The sequence below is a fragment of the Chelonia mydas genome, chromosome 12, assembly GCF_015237465.2.
Source record: "Chelonia mydas isolate rCheMyd1 chromosome 12, rCheMyd1.pri.v2, whole genome shotgun sequence".
In the NCBI taxonomy this organism is placed as follows: domain Eukaryota; kingdom Metazoa; phylum Chordata; order Testudines; family Cheloniidae; genus Chelonia; species Chelonia mydas.
Genome location: NC_051252.2, coordinates 40,192,567 through 40,216,834, shown reverse-complemented (window position 1 = coordinate 40,216,834; position 24,268 = coordinate 40,192,567). Strand labels below are relative to the sequence as shown.

General features: G+C 49.8%; 2 protein-coding genes across 6 annotated transcripts in view; one reads left to right on the top strand and one right to left on the bottom strand.

Moving 5' to 3' along the window:
* WWP2 (WW domain containing E3 ubiquitin protein ligase 2) overlaps positions 1-7,843 on the bottom strand; it is an 89,494-nt gene extending 81,651 nt beyond the window's left edge. For 2 of the 4 annotated variants that reach the window (XM_037878176.1, XM_037878177.1), the window contains exon 1: positions 7,703-7,813. The gene's annotated coding sequence lies outside the window, so the exon portion shown is untranslated. Of the gene's footprint in view, positions 1-6,941; positions 7,213-7,702 lie in introns of those variants that run through there. The other 2 variants (XM_037878175.2, XM_043526021.1) reach the window with 2 other exon arrangements.
* NOB1 (NIN1 (RPN12) binding protein 1 homolog) lies at positions 7,796-16,678 on the top strand. 2 transcript variants are annotated; one of them, XM_037878172.2, is made up of 9 exons: positions 7,796-8,006; positions 9,137-9,269; positions 10,236-10,369; positions 12,387-12,458; positions 13,048-13,191; positions 13,407-13,625; positions 14,547-14,644; positions 15,183-15,327; positions 15,994-16,678. In XM_037878172.2, exons 1-9 carry the CDS (start codon positions 7,869-7,871, stop codon positions 16,261-16,263), a joined length of 1,353 nt encoding a protein of 450 aa, XP_037734100.2. In that variant the 5' UTR covers positions 7,796-7,868; the 3' UTR covers positions 16,264-16,678. The 2 variants fall into 2 exon arrangements, with proteins under 2 accessions (XP_037734100.2, XP_037734102.2); XM_037878174.2 differs by lacking the exon at positions 13,407-13,625 and having other exon boundaries at positions 7,856-8,006.
* The last annotated feature ends 7,590 nt before the right edge of the window (positions 16,679-24,268 follow it).

The window sequence follows — 24,268 nt, the reverse complement described above, 5'->3', positions numbered from 1 at the left end:
AAATAAGCCCACACAAAGCCATACAATTCAAGCACTAGGTTGAAAACATGGTGGGTAAAAACAGAAGGGTATGAAACCAGAAATTAATGAACGAACATTGGGGTGTCAGATATCAGGATTAATTGCTGGACAAATAATAAGGGGGTGGGCTATGCCACACTCCACTCCTTTTCGGGGTCCCTGATAGAACAGAGAGAAGCACAGACAGAGGCTACTGAAGTGAGCTTCACCATCATGGCTGCCACCCCCACCATCTCCTGGGACCCCGGGCATTCGTCATCCTAATCCTGAGAGACATCCTGACCAGACTGGACCAGACAGAGGGACACAGATAACATGGCCACCCCGACCAGCTCCAGCTAAATCCCAACCACCACCTGGGATGAAATGGGTTTGGGCTATAGCCATAGCAGCAGCAGCTCCAGCCCAGCTAGCTTCTCTTTTCCCCACAAGGACAGTACTGCCATCTTTGATGCCATCTAAGACTCAGAAAGGGGGTTTTCTTTCCAGTGTACAGGAACAAGGGACATTGTTCAGATGGAAGCCTTAGTTCATACTTGACATTCCCAGGGCCTTAACTGGTTTTCCTTCTTTTCTTCCCTCCTTCCTTCAATAAAAGGTTAAAACGTGTTGGCCAGGGCACCGAGTAGGGTGAGGTCTCTATATACTAAACCCCAGCCCTTGTTTAGCACTGTTTTTTGTTGGACAATGACAGGGTTATGTTAATTCCTTTGGCCCATTTATTCTACCATTAGAGAGCCCCTGGCACCTTTGGCAAGAGGCCAGGTGTCTGTTTCCGTCTGGGCAGGAGTTTGGACCTGGGATAGCAGGAAGTCACGCCAGTCTGAGCAGAGATGCTGACTTAATAGAAATATGTCTCATCTACCCTCTGCCCTGCACAACCACTCAAAATCCATGTTCTAGTCCCATAAGCACCCTCGGGGTTATTCAACTGGTCGTTTTTCATTTTGGTCTCATACATACCGCACACCAAAGGGCTCCTGTCGAAAGCTCTACATGCCCTTGACTTCTAAGCACCAAATAAATTTAGATCCAGCCAAAGCAGCAGCTCTTCCCCTTCCTCACAGCTTGCAAACTTCACTTAGGCACCAGTCAAGTGACACAGGCTACTTAACCCCCAGCCTCCACTGCCCCTCAGCCCATGCCCAATGCCCACACAGCAGCTGGGGTTTGCTAAGTGCCTGGAACTGGAAGGGCAATAAACTCAGGCCTTGCAGGGAGAGCGTTCCAAAGTACAGAGATTGCTCAGCCCGCAGGCCCCACCTGGGGTGATCAAACTCAAAGGCATCTGCTGTTCACAACTCTAACAGCATGGCACAGGGAGAAAGGTGTCCCCCCAGGGTTAAGAGGACACAGTTGCCTTCACTTTCTGCCCCACACCACTGAACAGTGATGCTGGCTGCATTTGGCTGGTTCGTGACTAGTGTATGTGACTAAACAGCTTGAGGATCCCTTAGGAAGTCCTGACAGAAACAAGATTAACAAGATAAACACCTGTCGGGAATGGTCTAGTTCAGTGGTTCTCAAACTACCCCCCCCCCCCCCCCGACCACTTGAAAATTGCTGAGGGTTTCGGCAGATCACTTAGTGATCTTTCCAAATGTCTTTTGTACCATTAGCTAACTATTGTTAAGCACTTCGGATAAAAGCGCTATATTAAAAAAAAAACTTAACTTTTTTGTTCTACAAACAAAAGCACATAACTCCTATTTTATTATTAGTCTTACCTTTCTAATGTGATGGATGTGCCCTCTCTCCCGCGCCACAGCAGCCCCCCTGAGCTGGGGCTGGGAAGGAGGGGGATCTCTCCCCGGCAGCCGCAGCCCTGGAGCTCGGGAAAGTCACCTCTTTCTCTGGCTGTCATAGCCCTGCACGTCCTAAATTCCCACACCCCCTCTTCTCACCCCACTGCCCCCTCCCACCTACCCCCCAAGGCCACCACCTCACCTTACATGTGAGGCTTCTCCAGGGTCCAGGCAGCTCATTAGTGGAGCTACGCCTGCAGAGCTCCATGAATTAGGTGGGTGGCCCTTCATTCTCTCATGTGCCGGCCGCCCAGGCACGCACCTGAGAGGGAACGATCCATGGACCAGCCGAATGGAGCTTGTAATCCACTGGTGGTCTGCGGATCACAGTTTGAGAATCTCTGGTCTAGATATTACATAGCCTTGCCTTGAGTGCAGGGGACTGGACTAGACGACCTCTCAAGGTCTCTTCCAGTCCTACGCATGCATCTGTGATTCTATCTTACTGCAGAGGAAATGAGGGGCCTAGCATCACAAGGGAGAGTATTGGGAGCCTCCAAGGGCAGCCCAGGTCTCTCTCATTAGGGTTTAGTTCCATAAGGTGGCCTCTTCGTAGGTCCAGGCTCACTGTTAAGATCTCTACTGGCTGGATCCCAAGCCCCGCTAGCTGAGATTCCCCACTGGATGGCCCCTCCCTCATGAGTCCTGAAGACTGGGATTCAGAAAAGGCTTTCTCTGGGTCAGGGGTCTCCTGTCCTCATTGACAGTTCTGCAGCATGGCTCAGGCAAGTGGAAGCTACCCTGGATTATCCAGAAGTCTTTATAAATAGTCCTGCATGACCAACACAAGCAGCCGCACTTGCACAGTTAGGAAACAGACTGATAACACTAGGACAGCATTTTAAGTCTGTAGCTCTGTTCACCCTGACAGATCCCAATGCACTTCAAAGCTACATTCACAGAGCACCACCAAAATACAGCCACCTCTGGGGGAAGCAGCATCCAGGTAGCAAACCGCAACAGAACCGAGGGGTCATTTCGGCCAAGGACAAACATCCATTCCCCCGAGATCATCATGGGATCTTTAGTGGTTGTGCAGGGTAGAGGATTAGATAAGGACACACATTTCTATTAAATCAGCATCTCATCCCAGGTCCAAACCCTCTACAGATCCCTAATGCCACCAAGTTGTGAGCTGGTTGGAATGTATAAGACTGAGGACACCAACTGGCCCTCACTTGTGATCTAGGCTTTGGCCCCTCTACCCCATTCAAGCTGCTTTAAAACAGTTTGCTCAGCAATGGTTTGCATCCTCTGTAGAAGGTGGACTACGTCTGGATTCTTTCCAAATATTCTTGAGCACAGCAGATAAATGCTCTTTAATAGAGCAGCCCAGACCGTTTTTATGTAGAGCTACCCCTAGGCCTGCAAGAAAAGCTTTTAGGGTGAGATTTAAAAAGAAAATGCCCTTAAGAGGGTGGGGGCTATGGGAAGAATTGTCAATAGATGGGAATGGTTCAAGTGAAAGAGCAACTTCTACAGCTCCCCCAAGCCAACCTCTGTATTTTGTATTTCTCTGAACGTTCTAATTGTCTGTGAAAGCGCTGCTCACAGGCCACTGCATTTGGCATGGACTTCCTATCTGCAGTTTAGGAAGAAGGCTGCACGCAGCAAGACTGCCTGCTCTCAGCAGCACACTGCTGCAGGAGGTGGACATTCTGCAGCAGATCCCAGCACATTCAGAATGAGGACCTGCATGGAATTACACAGGAGGTGAAGAAATCAATCCACATGGTATCTTGCTGTCCTAGATACTTCCAGGCCCAGCCCCCCCTTACTGCAGTATCTGAGCACAGAATAGCCCTGCTGCTATAAAGCACCTTTATACAGATCTACCTGCATGCACATTCAGGGGGGTTGTACTGCTTTGACGATAGCAGTACAGTTAAAGTGCTACAAAACTCACATGGGGACAAGGCCTAAGTGACTAACAAGGTCACACAGGAAGGCCACAGCAGCTCAGACAATGGAACCCAGGTCTTCTAGCCCTGAAGAAGTGTTGGAAGTAGGGTTGCCAACTTTCTAGTCACAGAAAACCGAACACCCTAACCCTGCCCCTTCCCTAAGGACCCACCCCCTGCTCACTACATTTCCTCTCCCTCAGTGGCTTGCTCTCCCCACCCTCACTCATTTTCACTGGGCTGGGGTGCAGGCTCTGAGGTGGGGCTGGAGATGAGGGATTTGGGGTGCAGGAAGGGGCTCCAGGCTGGGGCCAAGGGATTTGGAATGTGTGCAGATTTAGGCAGGGGGTTGGGGTGCAGGAGGGGGTGCTGGCTCTGGCGTTCGGCTGGGGATGAGGGGTTCAGGGTGTGCGAGGAGACTCTGGGCTGGGGTAGGGGTTCAAGGGGGTGACAGCTCTGGACTGGGGATGCAGGCTCTGACCTGGGATGAGGGGTTTGTGGGAGCTCAAGGTTGGGGCAGGGGGGTTGGGGCACGGGCTTACCTCGGTCAGCAGCGTGGCTAAGGCAGGCTCCCTGCCAGTCCTGGCACTCCATGCACCCTGGAAGCAGCCAGCAGGCTCCACACGCTGCTCTTGCACGCAGGCACAGTCCCCAGTGCACAGAGCCCCATGGGCCCCCCACCTAGGAGCCGGACCTGCTGGCTGCTTCCAGGGCACAGCACGGTGTCCCAGGACAGGTAGGGACTAGCTTGCCTTCGCGCTGCCGCACCACTGACAGGACTTTTAACGGCCCGGTCTGCAGTGGTGACTCGGGCCGCCAGGGTCCCTTTTCGACCGGACACCTGGTCACCTTAGTTGTAAGCACTGCCTGACCCTCTCCCTTCCGTTGCATTACCTGGATTAATGCAGCCGTGGAAGTAACAGAGTTCAATATTTCTTACGCCACTGCTACATTTTCAGCATGCACCAAAGCTTTCTACTGAGAACACGCAAGTGCCCAGCGATGTCAGAGTGACGCTTGGGGCTTCTGGCACCTGAGATAGTGAGTGACGTTGGAACAAGCATGTTTCTGCTGCACTGATTAACAGTGAAACAGCTAAACATCAACGTGCTATTGGTAGATTTAAAAGCTAATGAACCATTGAGATGAATGGGACAGTCCACAACTCTCAAGGCTACTGATGCAAGCTGACTTGCCAAGCCTGTACACAGCAGGCATTGCTTTTCACAGCCAGAGGGGCTAGAGAGGTTTGCAAATTGAAGTCAGACTTTGGAGCACAATGCTGGGGCAGGGTGCGGTGCCTGCAACAAATTCCATGGCCACAGAATACATAGGCCCCGCCCAGGGCACAAGTACAACAAACTGCAGGACTGGAAACATTTACTAATCACCTACTAGGCAGGGGCAAACACGAAATCTCACCCATCTAAGAGCAATTGGCTAATGGTGGGATGCGGTCTCTGGGGCGTCTTTCAGATCAGCTTCTGGCTTCGAAGTAAATGAAGTGTCACACCTGAAACCTTGACCGGCTTCCAGGAGGGACGGCCTCACTCCCTTTCTTGCCTCTCCTCCCGCCCCACAACCCAAGAGCTGGGGGGGCTACTACAGTGGGGGGCAAAGAGTATCTGCTGCCCCTCCTCTTTCCCCAGCCTCCAGCTGCATGGAAGGTATTTCCACTGCATCTCCCCTCCATCCCCAGCAGATAACTCCAATGCCTGCCACCTTTGTTGCTTAGCACTTTCCCCCCAAGGAACAGGAGAATTAAATCAACCCCCTTGTGTCAATTTCATTGTTTGTCCCCAGGGTTTCAGAACAGCAATGCTGCAAACAGAGAAGATGGATCAGGACTCATTCCACTGCTGTGGAAGCTCTGAGCAGCAGCCATGGAGCTATCTGCAGAATCAGAATACCTGAATACTGTGCCCAATTCTGGTCATCCCAGCTCAAAAAGGATATAGTGGAACGGGACAAGGTCCAGAGAAGAAAGACGTTAAAGGCTATGAAATGGTTTCCGTACAAGGAAAGATTAAAGAGATAAGTGCTGTTCAGCTTAGAAATGAGATGGCTAAAGGGGATATGATACAGGCCTATAAAATCATTGGGGGGGGGGGAGTGTTATTTACCCTTTCCCACAATACAAAAACCAGGGGTCACCCAAGGAAATTAATAGGCAGCAGGTTTAATATAAACCAGAGAAAATATTTTTCCACACAACACAATTAATCTGTGTAACTTGGCCATCACAACATCCTCTGGCAATGAAAGTATAACTGGGTTAAAAAAAGAACTAGATAAGTTCAGGGACAAAAGGTCTATCAGTGGCTATTTGCCAAGGTGGTGAGGAGTGCAACCCCATGCTTGGGGCAACCCTAAAGCTCTGACTGCCAGAAGTTAGGAGGGGAATACAGGGGTGGATCAATCCAACTGCCCTATAATGTACATGACCTGAAACACTGGTACTGTCAGAGACAGGATACTGGGCTAGATGGACCATTGGTCTGACCCACTGTGGCCATTCCTATATTCTTAAATTGTGCCTATGAGCAAGAAAGAAGTTAAGTTATTTTTCTGCGGCCTCCCTACAGGCTGCTGCCATGTGAATGCTGAAAAGAGGAGCCCACTGGCTCTTAGCCTCAGAGAAGGACGGAAGTTGGCAGGCAGCCAGCACAGCTCCCATCTCAGTATAGAAGAACTGCAAAGCTGCCAGCTACTCATGGACATGTTGAGGCAGCACCATCTATTGTTTTAGGACTGTGGCTCTCTCAGGGAGGAACAAAGATCAGAGTAACAGAAGAATCCTTCTCAACTAATGCGACCCTTGGCCATAGAATTTGAGCCAGGAATGAAGCTCAGCAACAGATCAAGCACAATATTTGGGAAGGGGGGGGGCTTAATCAGCTTGGCAGATCCTAATTTGGCAAAAGACCCACCTATGCATACTAATTAGGAAAGGCAAGTGGCAGGTGAGGTGACAGATGAGTGATTTACTTTTGGAGTGGGGTAGTGAGCTCACCTACCACAGAGAAACAGAGGAAAAGCCAGCAAGGAGAGAGGGAAAGGAGCACCCAGCTGAGATTCAAAGAGATGCAAAGGCCATGAGGCAGAGACATCGATAAAACATGCTGATGCCAAGCGGCCTATTTGTGCCCTAGTCAGACTAAAGCTTTGGGATGGGACCCGCCTCACCCAGCTGATGTGAGGTGTAAAATGCTACCTTATCCCCGTGGAGCTCAGACACCAGAGCGCGCCTTTTCACCTCCTGCCTGAGAGAGGGTCACCGACTCTCTATTAGCCCACCCATTCCTTCGGCCAAGGGCTGGGTCCAAGGCTGCCGAGCAAGGCCCAGCAGCCCCAAAGCCTGGCACAGAGACACCGAGACTCCCTGGGAATCTCCCCTGCCACAGCAACGCCAGCAGGTTGGGCGGGCCCCGCGCCGCCCCACACAAAACTCAACAGCGGGACTCCCCGTCCAGCAGCCCCGAGGATCCACGGGCTGCAGGGGGAGGACAAGGGACGAGACCTTTCCCCCGCCCCGCGCTGTGGGCGCCGGGGGTAGCCGAGCCTCCCCTATCGCACCCGAGGTAGCCGAAGTCGCTCTGCCCCCGCAGGGGCGCCGGGACCCGGCCTTGGCCGCAGGCCACTAGCCGCTGCTCTGCCTCCCGCCGGGGCCGCTCTGGGCCCGGGCCCAGGACAGCCGGGTTAGCGGCCCCGGGCAGCGGCCCAGCAGCCGCCCGCACCCGGGGGGACCAGAGCCCCCGGCCACACGCCACCGCGGCCGGCTGGGCTGGGGGCTCCCGCCATGCCCCAGTGGGGCGCCTCGGCCGGCCCGGGCCCGACACTCGCCGGACCAGGAGACCCGCGGGCGGGCGGGGAGCCGGGCCGGGCCGGAGCGAGCCGAGCCCCGAGCGAGCTGCCCCCGGCCCCGGCCCCGCCCGCGCCGCAGCCCCAGCCCAGCCCAGCCCCCTCCGCATTTACCGGCGACGGCTTCGCCTCCACTTCCGGCTGCGATCGCGGTCATGTGACAGCGGCTCCCCACCTGACTCGGAGCCCGGAAATGTGTCACGGGGCAGCGGCGTACGGGGCCTGAGGGAACCACCGCTTCCGGCGTGCACCATGGCAACGAAACAGCGCCAGTCCCGGCATGCATCACGGCCCCGCAAACACTGCCGCTCCCGGCATGCCGCGGGGCAGGCCCGCGGATCCGGCGAGGGCCAAGATGGCGGCGGTGGAGCACGTCGTGGCGGACGCCGGGGCCTTTCTGCGCGGGGCGCCGCTGCAGGTACCGCGGCGGGCGCTTCCCGCGGGCCGGGCCTTGTGGGGACGCTCCGGCCGGCGAGAACGGCCGGGCGGGCAGCGATGGCGGGAGCCGTCCCCGCCCCGCCGCGCGGCGCTCTGGGGACCAGCCAGGGCGACTTACCGAGCTCCTCCCCGTGGTGCCTTGGGCCTTGACAGCCGGGCCGCCGCGCGTTGGGGGAGGGGTCAGGATCCCCCCGTCCCTTTCTGCGCCCCCGCTCTGCCGCCCCCGGGGCGGCTCTGTGCCAGCCCGCGCGCTCCAGTCTCTCATCTCGCCCCCGGCGGAAGCGGTGCCCAACCGTCACCCGCTGCTGCTGCTGCCCTTTTCTGAACCTTTCCCAAGCCCGGTCGAGCGTTTCGGAGGTGGGGCGACCACATCTGCACGCGGTCTTATAGAGAGACAGTCTGAGCTGTTTCATCTGTCCCTGGACGGTGCCCGGCTTTCTGTTCGCTTTTTTGACTGGATTGCCTCTGGAGCCTTTATAAAAATTGGTATCACATTACCTATTCTCCAGTCATCTTGTACAGATGTGGTTTAAGTGATAAGTTACATACCGCAGTTAATAGTTCTTCGATTTCATATTTTAGTTTCTTCAGAACTCTTGGGTGAATATCCTCTGGTTCTGGTAACTTCTTACTGTTAAATTTATGAATTTGTTCTTAAACTTCCTCTGATGACACCTCAATCTGGGATAGTTCTTCAGATTTGCCACCTAAAAAAATGGCTCAGGTGTGGGAATCGCCCTTACATCCTCTGCAGTGAAGGCCGATGCAAAGAATTCATTTAGCTTCTTCAGAACGGCATACCTTTCGTACCTTGATCATCCAGTGGCCCCACCAAGACACTGCCTTTCTGTCTCAGCCAGTGGCTGCAGAGCAGGGGAGCCAAGCCTTCCCTGAGCCTGGCAGCCCCTCTCCCATCTATGGGGCGGGAGGAGGTTGGGGTGTTTCAGCACCTGGCTCCATAGTGATGGGTGCTGTGTATGGAGCTGCTTTGGAACCACATTGTGCTGTCTGTGGGGATTGGGCATCCCCATGTGCATTCTGGCCTTGGAATCAGAGTCATTTGTCTGTTTGTTCCTAGTAGCAGGAATTCTTGTGTCTCTCATACAACAGGACTTCGGTAGAAACGTTTACACTATTAAGGAGGTGGTCAGTGAAATCCGGGACAAGGAAACCAGGAGACAACTGGCCGTGCTGCCCTACCAGCTTCACTTCAAACAGCCCTTCCCTGAGTATGTTAAATTAGGTAGGTGAGCTGGCCTCAAGGACAACTAGCAGAGCGTTGTCCTAGCTGCTAACTCAGTATCCTTCCTGCCCAGGCTGGCACTTGTACAGCTTTTCTCTGAATAGGTATTTTTTCATCATAGAAAGTGTGTGCCTGGATTCCATTAAACATAGCCTTAGAGCAAATGTCAGGATGAAAGCCCCATTCCTTTATTTAGCTCCTGCTCCTGTGATTGAAACGAACAATTTTAAGAGTTCCAACATACTCTCACCATTCCTGCTGTTAATCTACTCCCCACCCGACCCAGGACAGCAGAATAGTCAGTTTTTACTTTTGTTTGTAATCACTTTTGCTTCCTAGTTCTCATGCAGTAGCACAAGGCCGTGGTCTTTGGGTTGAAATCCCTCTGGGGAAAAGTTAGTATTCAAATAAAACTATTCTCATGGAATTTATTTCAAACATTCCACAGAGGGGATCGTTGTCACATCTAAATGATTCTAGTGGCTGTAATAGATGAGGAGAGGCATGACAGATTGTAGGAGTCTTTGAGCTGCTTAGCCCATTACTACTAAAACCTACATCTTGAACCTAAAACAACCTTACTGTCACTTTTCAAGAGAAAAGTGATGCTACATCTGGATTCTTTCCAAATATTCTTGAGCTCAGCAGATAAATGCTCTTTGATAGAGCAGCCCAGACCGTTTTTATGTAGAGCTACCCCCAGGCCCACAAGTAAAGCTTTTAGGGTGAGATTTAAAAAGAAAATGCCCTTAAGAGGGTGAGGGCTGTGGGAAGAATTCTCAATAGATGGGAATGGTTCAAGTGAAAGAGCAGCCTCTACAGCTACCCCAAGCCAACCTCTGTATTTTGTATTTTGCTGAAAGTTCTAATTGCCTGTGAAAGCGCTTATTAGTATCTATGTATCCGCTAAACGTTGGATTTACCCAGGTGGAATCCCCCAATGACGGCACTCTCACTTTGTTATAGTGACAGAATTTTCAAAAAAGACTGGCGACTATCCCAGTCTGTCAGCCACAGATCTCCAGGTGCTAGCCCTGACCTACCAGCTGGAGGCAGAGACTGTTGGGGTGGCTCATCTGAAGACAGAGCCAGAAAAAAAGGTAAACTCCCCTGGAGTGACTAACCCAATCCACTACCCTCATGCTGTCTAGGTCCTTCAGAATTACTGCCTTCAGGAGCGAGTGGGCTTTTCAAAGGTGTTTGAGGGTGTATATTCGTAAGAAAGGTGAGGGGGATGTTTAATCCTATTCTTGATGTAAAATTCAGTCTGCATCTACTGTCATGGCCTGGTGCCATGTCACATGACCCTTTTGGTCTGGTCTCCAAAAAGCTCTGCTGGTTTTAAGAAATATCTGGCTGCATTATAGAACTTAAGTAGAATATTACATCTGATTACACAGTATAATCACACCAGTTTCAATTCATGGAGGATAGGTCTATCAGTGGCTATTATCCCCATGTGTCTGTAGCCTCTGTTTGCCAGAAGCTGGAAATGGGCAACAGGGGATGGATCACTTGGTGATTACCTGTTTTGTTCATTCCCCCTGGGGTAACTGGCATTGGCCACTGTCGGAAGACAGGATACTGGGCTAGATGGACCTTTGATCTGACCCACTATGGCCGTTCATATGTTAATTATTTTTGGTCATTTATTTCAAAATGTGTCAGCAAGTATGTCTGTAACAATACAGACAACAAAAAATTTCAGAAAATGTTTGACAAATAGATTCCTTACTAGGCATATTAATACAGAACTTTGAGTAATAATTAATTTAAACTACAATACAGAACTGTATTTCCCGCATCCCCCAGAAGCAGTGCAAGGCTGGCAGAAGTCAGGGGTAAGGGAGCAAAGAGAGGGAAGTAAATTGCTGGGAAGGAGCCTGGGTGTGAACTTGGAGGGTTGTTGACTATGGGTGGGAAAAGTATGGAACAGGTTTTTTTGGTGGGTGGGGAGGGACTGTTAGGGAGCTTCTCCCATGCAGACCCTAGCTGACCCCTAGCCTCTCCCATTCAGTCAGGCACACGTGTCCCTCCACCCCCACTCAGACACCCACTCCCCCCATCCCCATTTGTCCTTGCACCGCCTGTCCACGTGTCCCTCCACCTCCATTCAGACACCCACTCCCCGCATCCCCATGTGGCTCTGTACCCCATCTTCATGTGTCTGTTCCCCAACCTAGCCACCCTCTGTCCCTATGTAGCTCTGCACCCCTCCCCCATCACCATGTGGCCCTGTACCTCCCTCCCCCCCATGGCCCTATGCCTACACTTCCATGGCTGTAGTCCCCTTTCCCCCTACCCTTCCTCCAAATAATTCCAGTCTCTATAAAATGTATAGAGCAAAAAATTAGATACATTATGATGCATGTAAACAGCTATCAGTTAATAAGCTATGGAATCAAAGATTTACGTGTTAGAAGTCTGTCACTTTTTATGAATATACTACAGGTGATATCTACAGCCCCACTCTGGCTCCTTTACGCTGGCTGAAAGAGCCAGGCTACATAAAGGGGCTCTAAAAACCCCAGATTTGGCCCAGAGAGGATTCATAATCTGTCCCAGAATCATAGCATATCAGGGTTGGAAGGGACCTCAAGAGGTCATCTAGTCCAACCCCCTGCTCAAAGCAGGACCAATCCCCAATTTTTGCCCCAGATCCCTAAGCGGCCCCCTCAAGGATTGAACTCTCAACGCTGGGTTTAGCAGGCCAGTGCTCAAACCACTGAGCTATCCCTCCCCCCAGAGGTGTGCGCCTCCCCCGCAATCTCCAGCTCCACACTCCATCCCTCACCTGCGAGTTCTGGGGCACAGTTTATGAACTAAGTTGCCTTGTAGTGTAAACATTACATAGTTGAGAGATCCTGGGGACTGAACACAGAACTGTAACAGCTTGTTTCTAGCCGTCGGTTAAAGCGCAATCAGCTGCCTGCTAGTCCACACCTTCCATTCTGGTTTGGAAAACAGTTAAAATCAACTAAGCTCCATTGCTGGAAGGATTCGTAGAGATGCCCCAGGCCATCCCTGTGTTGCTGGCTTAGGAACTAGTCCAGGGTGGCCCTCGTCATGCATTCTGCTCTGCCTGCCAAACTCACTGTTGCTCTTAATCCCCTTCAGGTTCAGCTGAGCTCCACCACACAGCATCCAGAGGCTCCTGTTCATGTTGCTGGGTTCCACCTGCCTTCCAAGGTTACTGTTTGCATTAGCTATGGTAGTGGTCTCGTATCCTCCGATGAAAGGCGCTAGCGGGGGGGCTGGGAAAGAGCCTTCCACACTTATGAAGGCTCATCCTCTGCTGTGGGATAGGTCGAGATCTTTGTATCCTGGGGGAACTGAGGCAGAGGAAGGTTCGGGACTTGTCCAAAATCACACAAGTCAATGGTAGAATATACTCCTTGGGGGATTCTGCACCCAAAAAAAAAAAATATATCAATTCTGCAAAAAATTCTGCATATTTTATTTGTCAAAATAATGCAATATAAAAATCACACCAGTTTCAATTGTTTTGGTAATTTATTTAAAGTACAATACAGAAAAAAGTCACTATTCAGCATTTCCTAAACACCTGAAAGTTAAGTTACGAACACTTGGTAACTAATTCCAGGATTGTAACTAGAATGTAGGGTTTCTCATTTGAATTACATTACAGAACACCAAACAGCCCAAAAAAAAGTCATTTTAAATTGCTCAGACTTTCACACATGAAAGTCATACAGCGATCAACCGTGCAGGCACTTTCCTGTGTCCCACTAACTTTCTTCTATTTGTTCAAACCTAGTCCAAGCACTTGGAGGAAGATGCATGTCTGTCCACATCTGAAAGTGGCCTGCGTGCAGCAGCAGAGGAGAGCCAAGAGTTCAGCTCCTTCCTGTACTGGAGGAACCCTCTGCCCAGCATTGAAGAGGACTTGCAGGAGCTGCAGGTGAGAGGCAGAGTCTCCTCTTTAATTCCCTATTCTTTGCCCAATTCATTTTAGCTGCTGCCTCCTTGCTCCCTGGTTTCTGTGGATTCTCTTGCTGGCTCACTCCTGTCTACCTTTGTGGCTGTTAGGTTGGTGCCCCCTTCTTCGGCAGCACTCATCTTGTCTGTCTAGGTGCTGCATAGCTCACATCTGACTGAGTGTCTCTCGCCCTCCAGAAAGTTCACACGGTTTTCATTAGCCCAGAGGTACCGGCAGTTCTCCAGTCTGGGGAGGATCAGGAAAATGCTGGGGAGGATGGAAGTGAAGGGGACAGTGATGATGGTGAAGGCTGGATAACTCCTGACAACATCAAACGGATCCAGCAGGGTATGGGGCATTGTGATGCTCCTGCCAGTGTGCAGGTCGGCTGTGTGACCACAGACTTTGCCATGCAGGTAAGGAGTGACTGGGTGACTGCAGTTATAAAATGCCTAGATGAATGGAGGTCAAAGCAGCAGGGCTTCTGCAAAGAGAAGATTCCGCTTCTGCTGGACATCACTGAGCAAGTCAGCAAAATAACGGATAAAGGAGGAGAACTAGGGCATGTAATTCATTAGGGCTTTCCAAACTAATGAAGTATGTACACACCCACACACACACACACCCACCCTGCAGGGTGAGAAGCAAAGTGCCTGGGTCTGAAACTGGCTTCAGTGGTCAGTTTGTAACATGGAGTCAGTGGGGACACCTAAGCACGAGTGGAATGCCAGAAACATCTGCACGCTATTGCCCTGTAATGCACTTGCCTGCCCAGTGAGAAAGGGGGTGAACAAAGGCTGTTGCCTCACTGCAGATGGCATTTTGGTTAGTCGGCTCTAGAGAAGAGATGGGCCCTACCAAAGCCAGGTAAATAGTCAATATCTGGTTTTAGGGCATAAACTAACCTCTAACGAATAGGGGTTAGGAAGAGACACACCTCCATGGGCAGTTTATTGCCTAAATTGCCCAACACCAGGTTTCCTGAACTTTCTTCTGCTGCAGCAGGTACTGGCCCCTGGGAGAGGTTCCTGGGCTAGATGGACCCCTGTGGGCTCTTCTGTCTACACTGTGGTAACAAGACTCCAAGGCTGCAGTCAGTGCCTTCAGCTGTACTGGGGAGCAATAATGCATCACCCTGCTTTGGGCATACATCTCCTCCCAGAACTATCTTTAGGCCATCCACGAAGCTGGTTTTGTATCAGAGGCCTGCCATCTGTATGTGTTTGCTACAATTCTGTCAATGTGCATTGTTGTTTGTATGTTGATTGGTGCCTTTAAGAGCTGCCTGGAGGTTCCTCCTACAGGGTTTTCCCCATGGCTGTTCCTTCTCTTTATAGAATGTTCTGCTCCAGATGGGTCTCCACGTGCTGGCAATGAATGGCATGCTGATCCGGCAAGCCAGAAGCTACATCTTACGCTGTCATGGCTGCTTCAAGTATGTGTCGCAAGCATCGGAACCTGCTAGTGAAGAGCAGCGTTACTCTTGCCAGGGAGGTGTCAGGGGGTCATTGGTGCTTAGCCAGTTGAGTGGTGCAATATAAATGTTAAACAACACAGCTGAGTGCAGACAGGGGGATTAAGCCCAGGTATCTCAGTTCTAACCAGTACTATCCCCTCTTCGTCCTGGGCTTCCTCTGAGCAGGGACAGCTGCTTTATCCAAATTCCGTGGTGGAGTATATTTGGGGGGATAAATGCCTGTCATGGGTTAAGTTTGGACTGAACAAACTCATTCACATTGCAGCCTAGGTCCTGAGACTCCAGTAATGAAAAACAGGTGCATTAAGCCAGCGCATCACCTAACTCCATGGGTCGCCTTCCTCTTTTGGGATCTTTTGCACAGACTGGCTCCATCCTCTCTTATGAGGGTTTGGGACTTTGAGCCCAGACCAGCTGGTTGCTAGAATCCAGCTTGTGGAGAGTGCTGTAGCCACCCGGTGACACTGGAGCATTGAACCCTTCTGTGGTTTTCTAGGACAACATCTGACGTGACCAGGGTCTTCTGTCCGCACTGTGGCAACAAGACACTGAAAAAAGTTGCAGTGAGCGTGGGCGCCGATGGCACCCTCCACATGCACTTCTCCCGCAACCCAAAGGTCCTGAACACACGAGGGCTTCGGGTGAGTAGCTCATCACTGGGGCTTAGGCACAACATGCTGGCTGGTGTGCGGTCATGACAGCATAGCAACACTGAGTGAGAGCACCAAGGTCTCTTGTTAATGGCTTGGGGCCCCAGGCACAGAGGCCTGCTGGGGATGTTTTCACACTCCAGTGGTGAAACAATACAGGGTTTGGTTTCACTGGTGCTATGGGTTGTTGGCATGGAAGGAGTTTCTCAGATTAAGACCAGCAGGGACCACTGTGATCATTTGGCCTGACCTCCTGCAATAGGATTTCCCTGAATTAATTTCTGCATCCAGTAGCTGTGATTGAACTAGAGCACATCTTTCAGAAAATCTTGATTTAAAAGCTCCAGTGTTGGAGAATCCACCACGACCCTGGTAAATTTTTCCAGTGGTTAGTTACCCTCACTTAGTTCTGGCCTACATTTGTTTAGCTTCAACTTCAAGCCATTGTTACGCCTTTGTCTGCTAGATAGAAGAGCCCCCCCGTCTTAAATTTTGGTGCCCTATAGAGGTACGTAAACTGATCCAGTCATCACTTCACAGATCACTGTTTGAGTCTCACGATTTGGGGATGAGTTCCTGGGAGGAGCCAGCCTCCATCTAATGTCCTGGCTTTGCAGGGGGACTCTGCTCCTTAATGACTCTTACTCTTTCTCGCAGTACTCGCTGCCTGCGCCCCAAGGGGGGAAACACGCCAGCAACCCCCACTTGGCTGAGGACCAGCACTTTCCTCAACAGCGGCTTTCCCGGAAGGCAAGGCAGAAAACCAATGTCTTTGACCCGGATTACATTGCAGGGGTTTCCCCCTTTGCCGAAAACGATATCTATAGCCGTGCAGCCAACCTGCAGATCCGGGATGCAGCTCTGGGTGCAGGCCGGCGGCGCATGAATCCTAACATAGCGACCAAGAAGTTTGTGAGGAAGAGATGAAGGGAGGGGACTCAGCTGTGATCTGGCTGCATCATGAGGGAAGGGCTGTTGACTCAGGGCAATAAGCAATGCCACACTTTCATGTCTGGTCTCAGAAGGATAAGAATTGTCGCAGGGCATCCCAGTGCGATTCCAAAGCTTGCTGTGCTGACTGGATTCAGAGGGCGTTTGGGCCACTGCTTCTATGCTCAGCTGGCCATCTAGTGAGCCAGGAGACACCTGTGGCTGGGTGGCAGCATTGAGCCTGTTAAGTGATTCGCTGAGATGAAGATTCTGAGCTGCAGGAGGGAAGAAGGTGGTACTTCATCAAACTAGATCTGGAAAGCAAACCTGGCTTTTATCACTCCTGCTGCTTTTCCTGAGCTGTATAACCACGTCTGAAACTTCAGCATTTCTAATAAAGAAGGGAATTGCATTTCATGTGTTTCACTTCCAGTGGAAAAGGGCCTGGAGCTGTTGGCTACACTCCAATAAGGTACAGCTGGTTGACTGAACCAGCTGTGGAAGTAGTAAACGGTAGAACTTGGCCCCATGTTGGCCCTTGCCTGAAGATGCTGGAAATGCAGCTAGTGCTCAGGGTCCCATTAAGAGACCAAGCAGGGTGGTCGTGTCTGATGTACGCATTGTCAGTGGTGAGGGATCCGTAACAAGGAGAATGAGGCTCAAGGTGCCCATGCTGTTGCCGGAGCCAGTATGTGCAGCAGGAGGAAGCCACATGCTTTTCCATGACTTCCGGCTCCCAGCTGTGAGTTGCTGAGAGAGTCTGATCCCAGAGCCTGCAGGAGAGTTAAGGGTGACAGCTTCTCTTGGTGCTGGCTGGGTGACCTAGCCAGCTTCTTTCTCACTGCAGGAAGAACAACCCCCAGTGAAAGTTAAGTGTTGTATGCACACACCAGGGCAACCTGCCTACACTCTGTGCTCTGTACACACAGCGTAGGATGGACAATAGCCACCCCTCCTTAGTCCATTCCCTGTGAAGAGACAGGAGCAGAGTTTGCACCCATCCCATTGGGCTTGATAGCCATTACCTGCATTGCCACAACAGCAACCTCACCACATAACCAAGGGCAGAAGTTGGGTGCTGAGGTAGAGTCTGTTCCTTCATATTTACCCATGACAAACTAACATCTCAGCAAGTAGCCTCAGACTACGAGGCTGGAGCAACAGCTGCACCAGCATCATGAGCAACACAGCTTGGAGCATCCAGACAGAACCCTCAGGAACCTGTGTTACAAATCCATTGGCGAGCTTCCTGTAAGTTAGGCAGAAGGTCCATATGCAGGTGTAGCAGGGCTTGGAGCCTCACCCAGTTCTGCCGCAGTGGGACGGATGTGAATAGGCTGAGTGGTTAAAGTAAAACTGGAAATAAAGGCTGTGACCGCGTAAAACCCTGGGGAGAAGTTTTGACACTTTCTCAGGGTGCCCAGAACCTATTACCCCCCTGCCTCGGCAAGAGACATGTGTGCTGGTGCTAATCTGGGTATCAGCCCCCACCAGTCCTGTCTGTTAGCCACCCAACCATTCTTCTCAGGCTGCTTCTAGCATAGCCCTACTTTGCCCTGCAGGTTAACACTGCGTACCCCAGTCCCTGCCTCCTCACAAACAATCCCCTATGGTTCCCAGCCCCTATCTCTGGATGCTCAGGGTATTGACCCGGTCAGCTGTCCCCAAGGGGGGGATACACACACAGCCTTGTTCCATTCAGCTGACTCTCAGCACCACTGTAACTTAGTGAAAACAAATCTAAGTTTATTAACAACAGTTAAGATGTATGACATGGTGAGCAAGAACAACAACAGGTTACAGATAAAACAAAAAGGTACAATGTGCTTCTAGTCTAAACAGGCTAAGCTCTTGTCTAAAGGAATGTATCTTACCCAACTGTCCTTTGCAGTGCTTTCAACCAAACCCTGCTTGAGATCCCATTTTCATTAATGTTTCATTAATTTCATTTTCAACACTGCCCAGTTACTCCCTGGGTGCAGGCCAAAACAAGGCTCCTTGTGCCTTCCTCTGATACCCCAAGTTCATCGTCTTTGCAGCCCTGAAACAATTTAGTCTCTGTTGTCTTCTCATGTTGACCAGAAGTGCAGATTCAGCTACCATTGTGTTCTTATGACTTACAGTGCTTCATTTAAGCAGGGGAAAGTAAATAGACATGGTTAGTTTGGCAGAAACACCTGTTTGTCAACTGAGCCTGGTTACGTAGTTTAAAACTTTTTTAGTGGCTACACAACTCCTTACACGCCATCCATACATACATCTTGCAATGCCTATGATGACCAGTATGTCACCACCTTTCATTTGATACCTTACAAGACACAATGGATAAATACCAGGAACTAGTGCGTTAGGTGTAGTGAGTTTGTCAGGCCTGATAGGAATTGCTCTTATAGAACAGTTGACCCTTTACCAGCTTGCAGTGAGGGGTTCTGGGGGTCACAGAAGTTCCTAATGCTCTTGTTCTTTAGAAATGGCTTCTAGTCACTGACCAGCAGCAGAGTAAACCCTCAGGAGGTCACCTTACTCAGCATCTTCACTGAACTGTGTCCTTTTTCTGTGAGCTAGCTGCTTCGAGGTGTCACTTCCTCTAAAGGAGGCCTGCAAGCCAGCACTACAAGCACAACTAATCTGTGGTGCAGGGATGGCTGGATAAGGCTTCCCATAGCTGGAGAATATGCCCCCCCGCATTTCTGTAGGAAGTGGGTAGAATCCAATTAAAGGTCTGTTGTGCTGCAGTTTGCCTCAGTGACTTCAGATGAAGCTTGTTAATGAAATTGCCTCTAATGAACTCTGCTAACAAGTCTGGCGTAAAACCCAATCAGATGTGTGGTGCTCAGAGCTCTGTTGCTTCTAATGGGGAGAAGGAAGCCAATAAATACCAGATTGAAGAGTGAACTGACTTAAGATGCGTTGAAATCTCAGCCAGAGGCTCTGGGTGCCATGGCAGTATTTTAAATCCTAATACGCATTAGATGGAATGGGCCTGATGCCTGCTGGGAAGGCACAGACTGGAGAGGAGTATAATGAATCTTTTTGTAATAACGTCAATGTATATTGGCTTCCAACTGCTCTCTCCTTGCTCACAGCACAATGTAGGGGGAGCGTTCACAGGGTCTCCCTCCCATTAAGTGCTGCTTAAAAATACAAACAAGCAGCACAAAGGTGCTTTGTCAGACAAACAGCTCAAGGAAACCCACTGAAAATCAACACATAGAACAAACCAGGTCTCCCTCCATGGGGCAGAAAGGTTACATTAATGCCAGCCAGGACCTGGAAAATCTGAGCAACCCAGTGCCACAGCCAGCTCAGTAGGACCAGCTGGGTGCAAGCAAACAATGTGTTTTACTCTAGCTAAATGTAAATCTCTACATTTACAAAGACCATAGGTTGTACTTACACAATAGGGGACTTTTCTCTGGGAAGCAGTGACTCCAAAAAAGATTTGGGGGTAGTGGTGATTAATCAGATGAACATGAGCTCCCAGTGTAACGCTGTGGCCAAAAGGGCTAAAACAATCCTGCACACATACTGGAATCTCAAGTAGAGTAGGGAAATGGTTTTACCCTGTATTTGGTACTGGTGCAACTGCTGCTGGAATCCTGTGTCCAGCTCTGGTGCCCCCAAGTCAAGAAATATGTTGATAAATGGGACAGGGTTCAGAGAAGAGCCACGTAAATGGTTAAAGGACTAGAAAATTTGCCTTTTAGAGACTCAGCTTCTTGAGTCTATCCATTTAGCTTAACAAAAGGAAGGTTAAGGGTGACTGGATCACAGTCTAAGGACCTACCTGGGGAACAGAAATGCGATAATAGATGACTCTTCCATCTAGCAGAGAAAGATCTAACACCATCCAGTGGCTGAAAGTTGAAGCTAGATAAATTCAGACTGGAAATCAGGTGTACATTTTTAGAGGTGAGCCATTGGAACAATTTACCACGGGCCATGGTGGACTCTCCATCGCTGACCACTTTGACATCACAATTGGATGGTTTCCTAAAAGCTCTGCTCTAGGAGTTGCTTTGGGGAACATAGCACCATGACTGCTGACTGCCTCCTGAGCACCCCTCGTGGGCAGGGTGCCGCAGCACTGCCCTGCCTCTCTTCCTCTCTCCCCCCCTCCCTGGCCCTTTGAGAAATTACAGGTCAAAGGTGGTTCAAACCCCACAAGGGCGCCCATTAATTGAGTCCACGAGTACATACTGGCCTGCTAGACCTCAAGTTCAGTTCAATGTCTCTCTGCTAATGATGCCAACGTAATGCAAAACATAAACTCACCCAGTCTGCAGCCCAGCTGGCTTTACAGGCGCTCTCTCAGGTCTCCCTGCCTGGAGAGCTTTCTCCACTCTTTCCTGAATCTTCAGCTTCTCCTCTGCTGGCTGGGGCCCTACAGGAGCCTTCTAGCTCCCTACAGCATCCCCAGGCCTAGCTGCAGTCTTCTGAGCTTGCCCTTTTACTGCAACTTCTTGCTCTGTTTATTCTGGGATTAGCTGATTCAACTCAGGTGTGGCCCGTCCTGTAATCAGGGCTGTTTTAGGCTCTCCATCCCATGGGGCAAGTCCCCCCCGCCCCATTACAGGGACATGCCATGGCCTGTGTTACACAAGAGGTCAGGTACTAGATCACAAGGGTCCTGTCTGGCCTTGGAATCTGCCGGAGCTGTGCTCTAGATAGGGGCAGTACAGAGGCTCTAATCTATCTGGATGTCAGTAAAATATTTGTTATGTTGCCAGATGGACATTATTAGTAAAGCTAGAGAATATAAGGATTAGTACACAAATGAGGGGGGGAGGGATAGCTCAGTGGTTTGAGCATTGGCCTGCTAAACCCAGGGTTGTGAGTTCAATCCTTGAGGGGGCCATTTAGGGATCTGGGGCAAATATTGGGGATTGGTCCTTCTTTGAGCAGGGGGTTGGACTAGATGACCTCCTGAGGTCCCTTCCAACCCTGATATTCTATGATTCTGTGAGGTGGGTGCGGCACTGGCTAAAAGGGAGACAACAAGTTGTGATGAAAGAGGAACCATTAGGCTAGAGCGAAGCCACCAGGAGAGTTCCTCAAGGAGCAGTTGTGATGGTATCCCCAGGATACAACCTGGAACTGGGGTACTGCTGGGCCCCTTAACTCTCCAACCTGGGCTGTCTCTCACAATGCATTGCTAGCGACAAGCAGCAAACTCCTCCAGGTGCTATTATCACTCAGCACAACCACATGTGGAGCCCCACACCCAGCTAGATTGCATGAATGCTCCCTGAGCCACTCATGAATCACACAGAGAAAGATATGAGCAAATCTCCCAAGCCCCCAGCCTTGCACCCCCAGAATATACCATCTTGCCCTGGTCAGAAGCCTGACCCCGGTATACGTTTATTATCCAGTCCACCCCTCCCATGATGTGGAGAGGACACACACCAGCCTTTGTAAACTGAGGTGAGATTACCCAAGCACTTCAACCCAAATACACTGTTTTAGGTAAAACAGATTTATTAACTACAGAAAGATAGATTTTAAGTGATTATAAGTGGTAGGCAAAAAGGTTAGAGATAGTTACCAAAGAAAATAAAAGGTAAATGTACAGTCTAAATCTTAAACCTTATTAGACTAGGCAGTATTTGGATCAAGCAGTTTTTCTCATTCCACTGGATGTTGCAGGTAGGTTATAGTTCTTAATACACAGGCTTTCCCTTTAAGCCTGGGACCAGTCTCCTCAGTTCAAGTCTTTGTCATCCCAGCATTCTTGTTGCTTCCAGCATCAGTGGAGGAAGAGAAAGGCCAAAGCATGATGCCACTGTCCCCTACTTTATATCCTCAGTGTACGTGCCTAGAAAACACAAGCCCAGACATGTCCTGGTAGGCTTTGTTGAGTCAAAGGGTTGAGCAATCCCCCACTGTGTGATGCTTCTCTTACAGAATTGTAAATCCCTTATTTACAACTCCCCTGCTGATTAATGGTCTTTTAACACCCTCGTAGGAGGGGTTACCTCCTTTATTGTTACTGAAGAACTGGCAGTAGACAACTCTCAAACTTACAACATATTTCAGTAACAACTATAGAGTAAAATCTCATAACTTCATACACACTAACGATATACATATTTTGACAGAACAACGGGTTTCAGTAGATCATGACCTTTCATATGATATCTTCCATGGCATGCTTTGTATGAAATATACCATAATTCTATTACAGGGGTGAATATTGGGATTCCAGGATGTTACTTTGAGGTACTGTGTGCCCCAGTAGTCTTGGGACCAATCTTATTTAATATTTTCATTAATGACTGGCACAAGAAGCAGGAGTGTGCTAATGAAATTTGCTGATGACAGAAAGTGGAGAGGCCGATTAGAATATCCTAGTGAAAGAACCGGCTGACCTTGAGGACTGGAGCAATGGAAATGAGATGAAGTTAAATAGTGCAAAGTACAAGGTGGTGCATTTAGGCGCCAATAACAAGCATTTCTGCCGTCAGCTGGGGACTCCTGGGGTGGAAATGACGGGCAGAGAAAGAGCTGGAGGGATTAGTTGATCACAGGATGATCACTGTGATGCAGCCACAAGAAAGGCAAAGATGCACCAGGCAAGGTATTTCCAGTGGCAGAAGGGACAGGCTAATGCCATTGCGCAGCGCATTGGTGAGACCGCATCTGGCACACTGTGGGAAATTCTGGTGACCCACATTCCAGAAAGATGAATTGCAATTGGAACAGGTGCAGAGAAGGGCTATTAGGTGATCAGGGGAATGAAAAGCCTATTTTATGCAAGGAGACTTAGAGACCTAGGCTTGTTTAGCCTAGCAAAACAAAGACAGAGGGGATAGAGTTGTTTTCTATAAATACATTTGGGAGGGTTTGCACAGGAACAAATGGGGATAAACTGGCTGTGAATAAATTTAGGCTGGAAGTTAGAAGAAGGTTTCTAACCATTAGAGGACCGAGGTTCTGGACCAACCTCCCTGTAGGAAGAGTCAGGACAAGAAAGGTAACTACTTTTAAGGAGCTTGATGAATTTATTACGGGGATTATATGATGGGGTTGCCTCTGATAGCAGGGGCTGGAATCACTGACCTGGGAGGTCCCTTCCAAACCTGTGTTCTTATGTTCAAAGTGGATGAAGATTTGGTACACGAGAAGAGACATCTTGATACTGATACAGTTTATTTAACAACCCCTCAGCATTTTCCTTATGGTGAATATTACTCCAATGTCTCCTAGGTGACAGTCAGTGAACCTTCCTCAATTTCAGGGGTCCAGTTTTGCTCTTGCCCAGGGAAAAAGAGGCTTATTTTTGTCTTTTCTGATTCACCTTGCTTGGCAGCTACCAGGTATCTCTGAACAACATGTTCACAAAGTTTAGCCTTTTCGTAGTCAGATACACCAATTTCTTTTAAGAATGTCTTTCATCTCAGAGTGCAGCCGGCAAGTTGCTGAGGTTCTGATATTTTCATCATCACTAAAGACCCCTCTCATTTGGTCTAGTTGGTGGCCTGGAACCAGATACATTATTTCAGCATATTCCATTATCAATTATTTAAAAGACCTGTTAGAAGAGGGATAGCAAAGCTTAACAAAGGGCCGATAACCTTCCCAAACTGTTATGCAATCTGCGTCTTTCTTTTTAGGGCCAGTCTCTCATTGCTTCGTTTCTAATAAAGCCTCATCTCTGTTAGCAGGCTTACCTGTTGGGGCTCCAGGGGGTCATTTCCTTTTAAAGTGTTAAGCTCCAGTTCTGAGATTGGCTACTATCACATCGCCAGAGGCAGCACACAAAATAGCCTCTCTCTGCTGCAGGGTAGCTTTGGTGAGCAGTTTTAAAAGGATCACATTTCTCCACATATGTCTTACTGCCAGCAAGTTTGTACCCAGATCTTTTGGGACCTGCGGACACAAACTCCAAATTGTGTTCCTTTGGCAGTATCTCACTGGTCAGATCCCCTAAACAATCCCTCAGCAATGGGGTCCAATCCCCTTCTTTATTCACAAAGATCACAAGAATCAGTGTCTGCAA

What these genes read in the sequence shown, in the direction of transcription:
- NOB1 (XM_037878172.2), top strand. Translation starts at nt 7,869, where the DNA reads ATGCATCACGGCCCCGCAAACACTGCCGCTCCCGGCATGCCGCGGGGC. An exon ending in AGGACTTGCAGGAGCTGCAG is followed by an intron (nt 13,192 to 13,406) that starts GTGAGAGGCAGA and finishes CTCGCCCTCCAG; the next exon opens with AAAGTTCACACGGTTTTCAT. An exon ending in CCACAGACTTTGCCATGCAG is followed by an intron (nt 13,626 to 14,546) that starts GTAAGGAGTGAC and finishes TTCTCTTTATAG; the next exon opens with AATGTTCTGCTCCAGATGGG.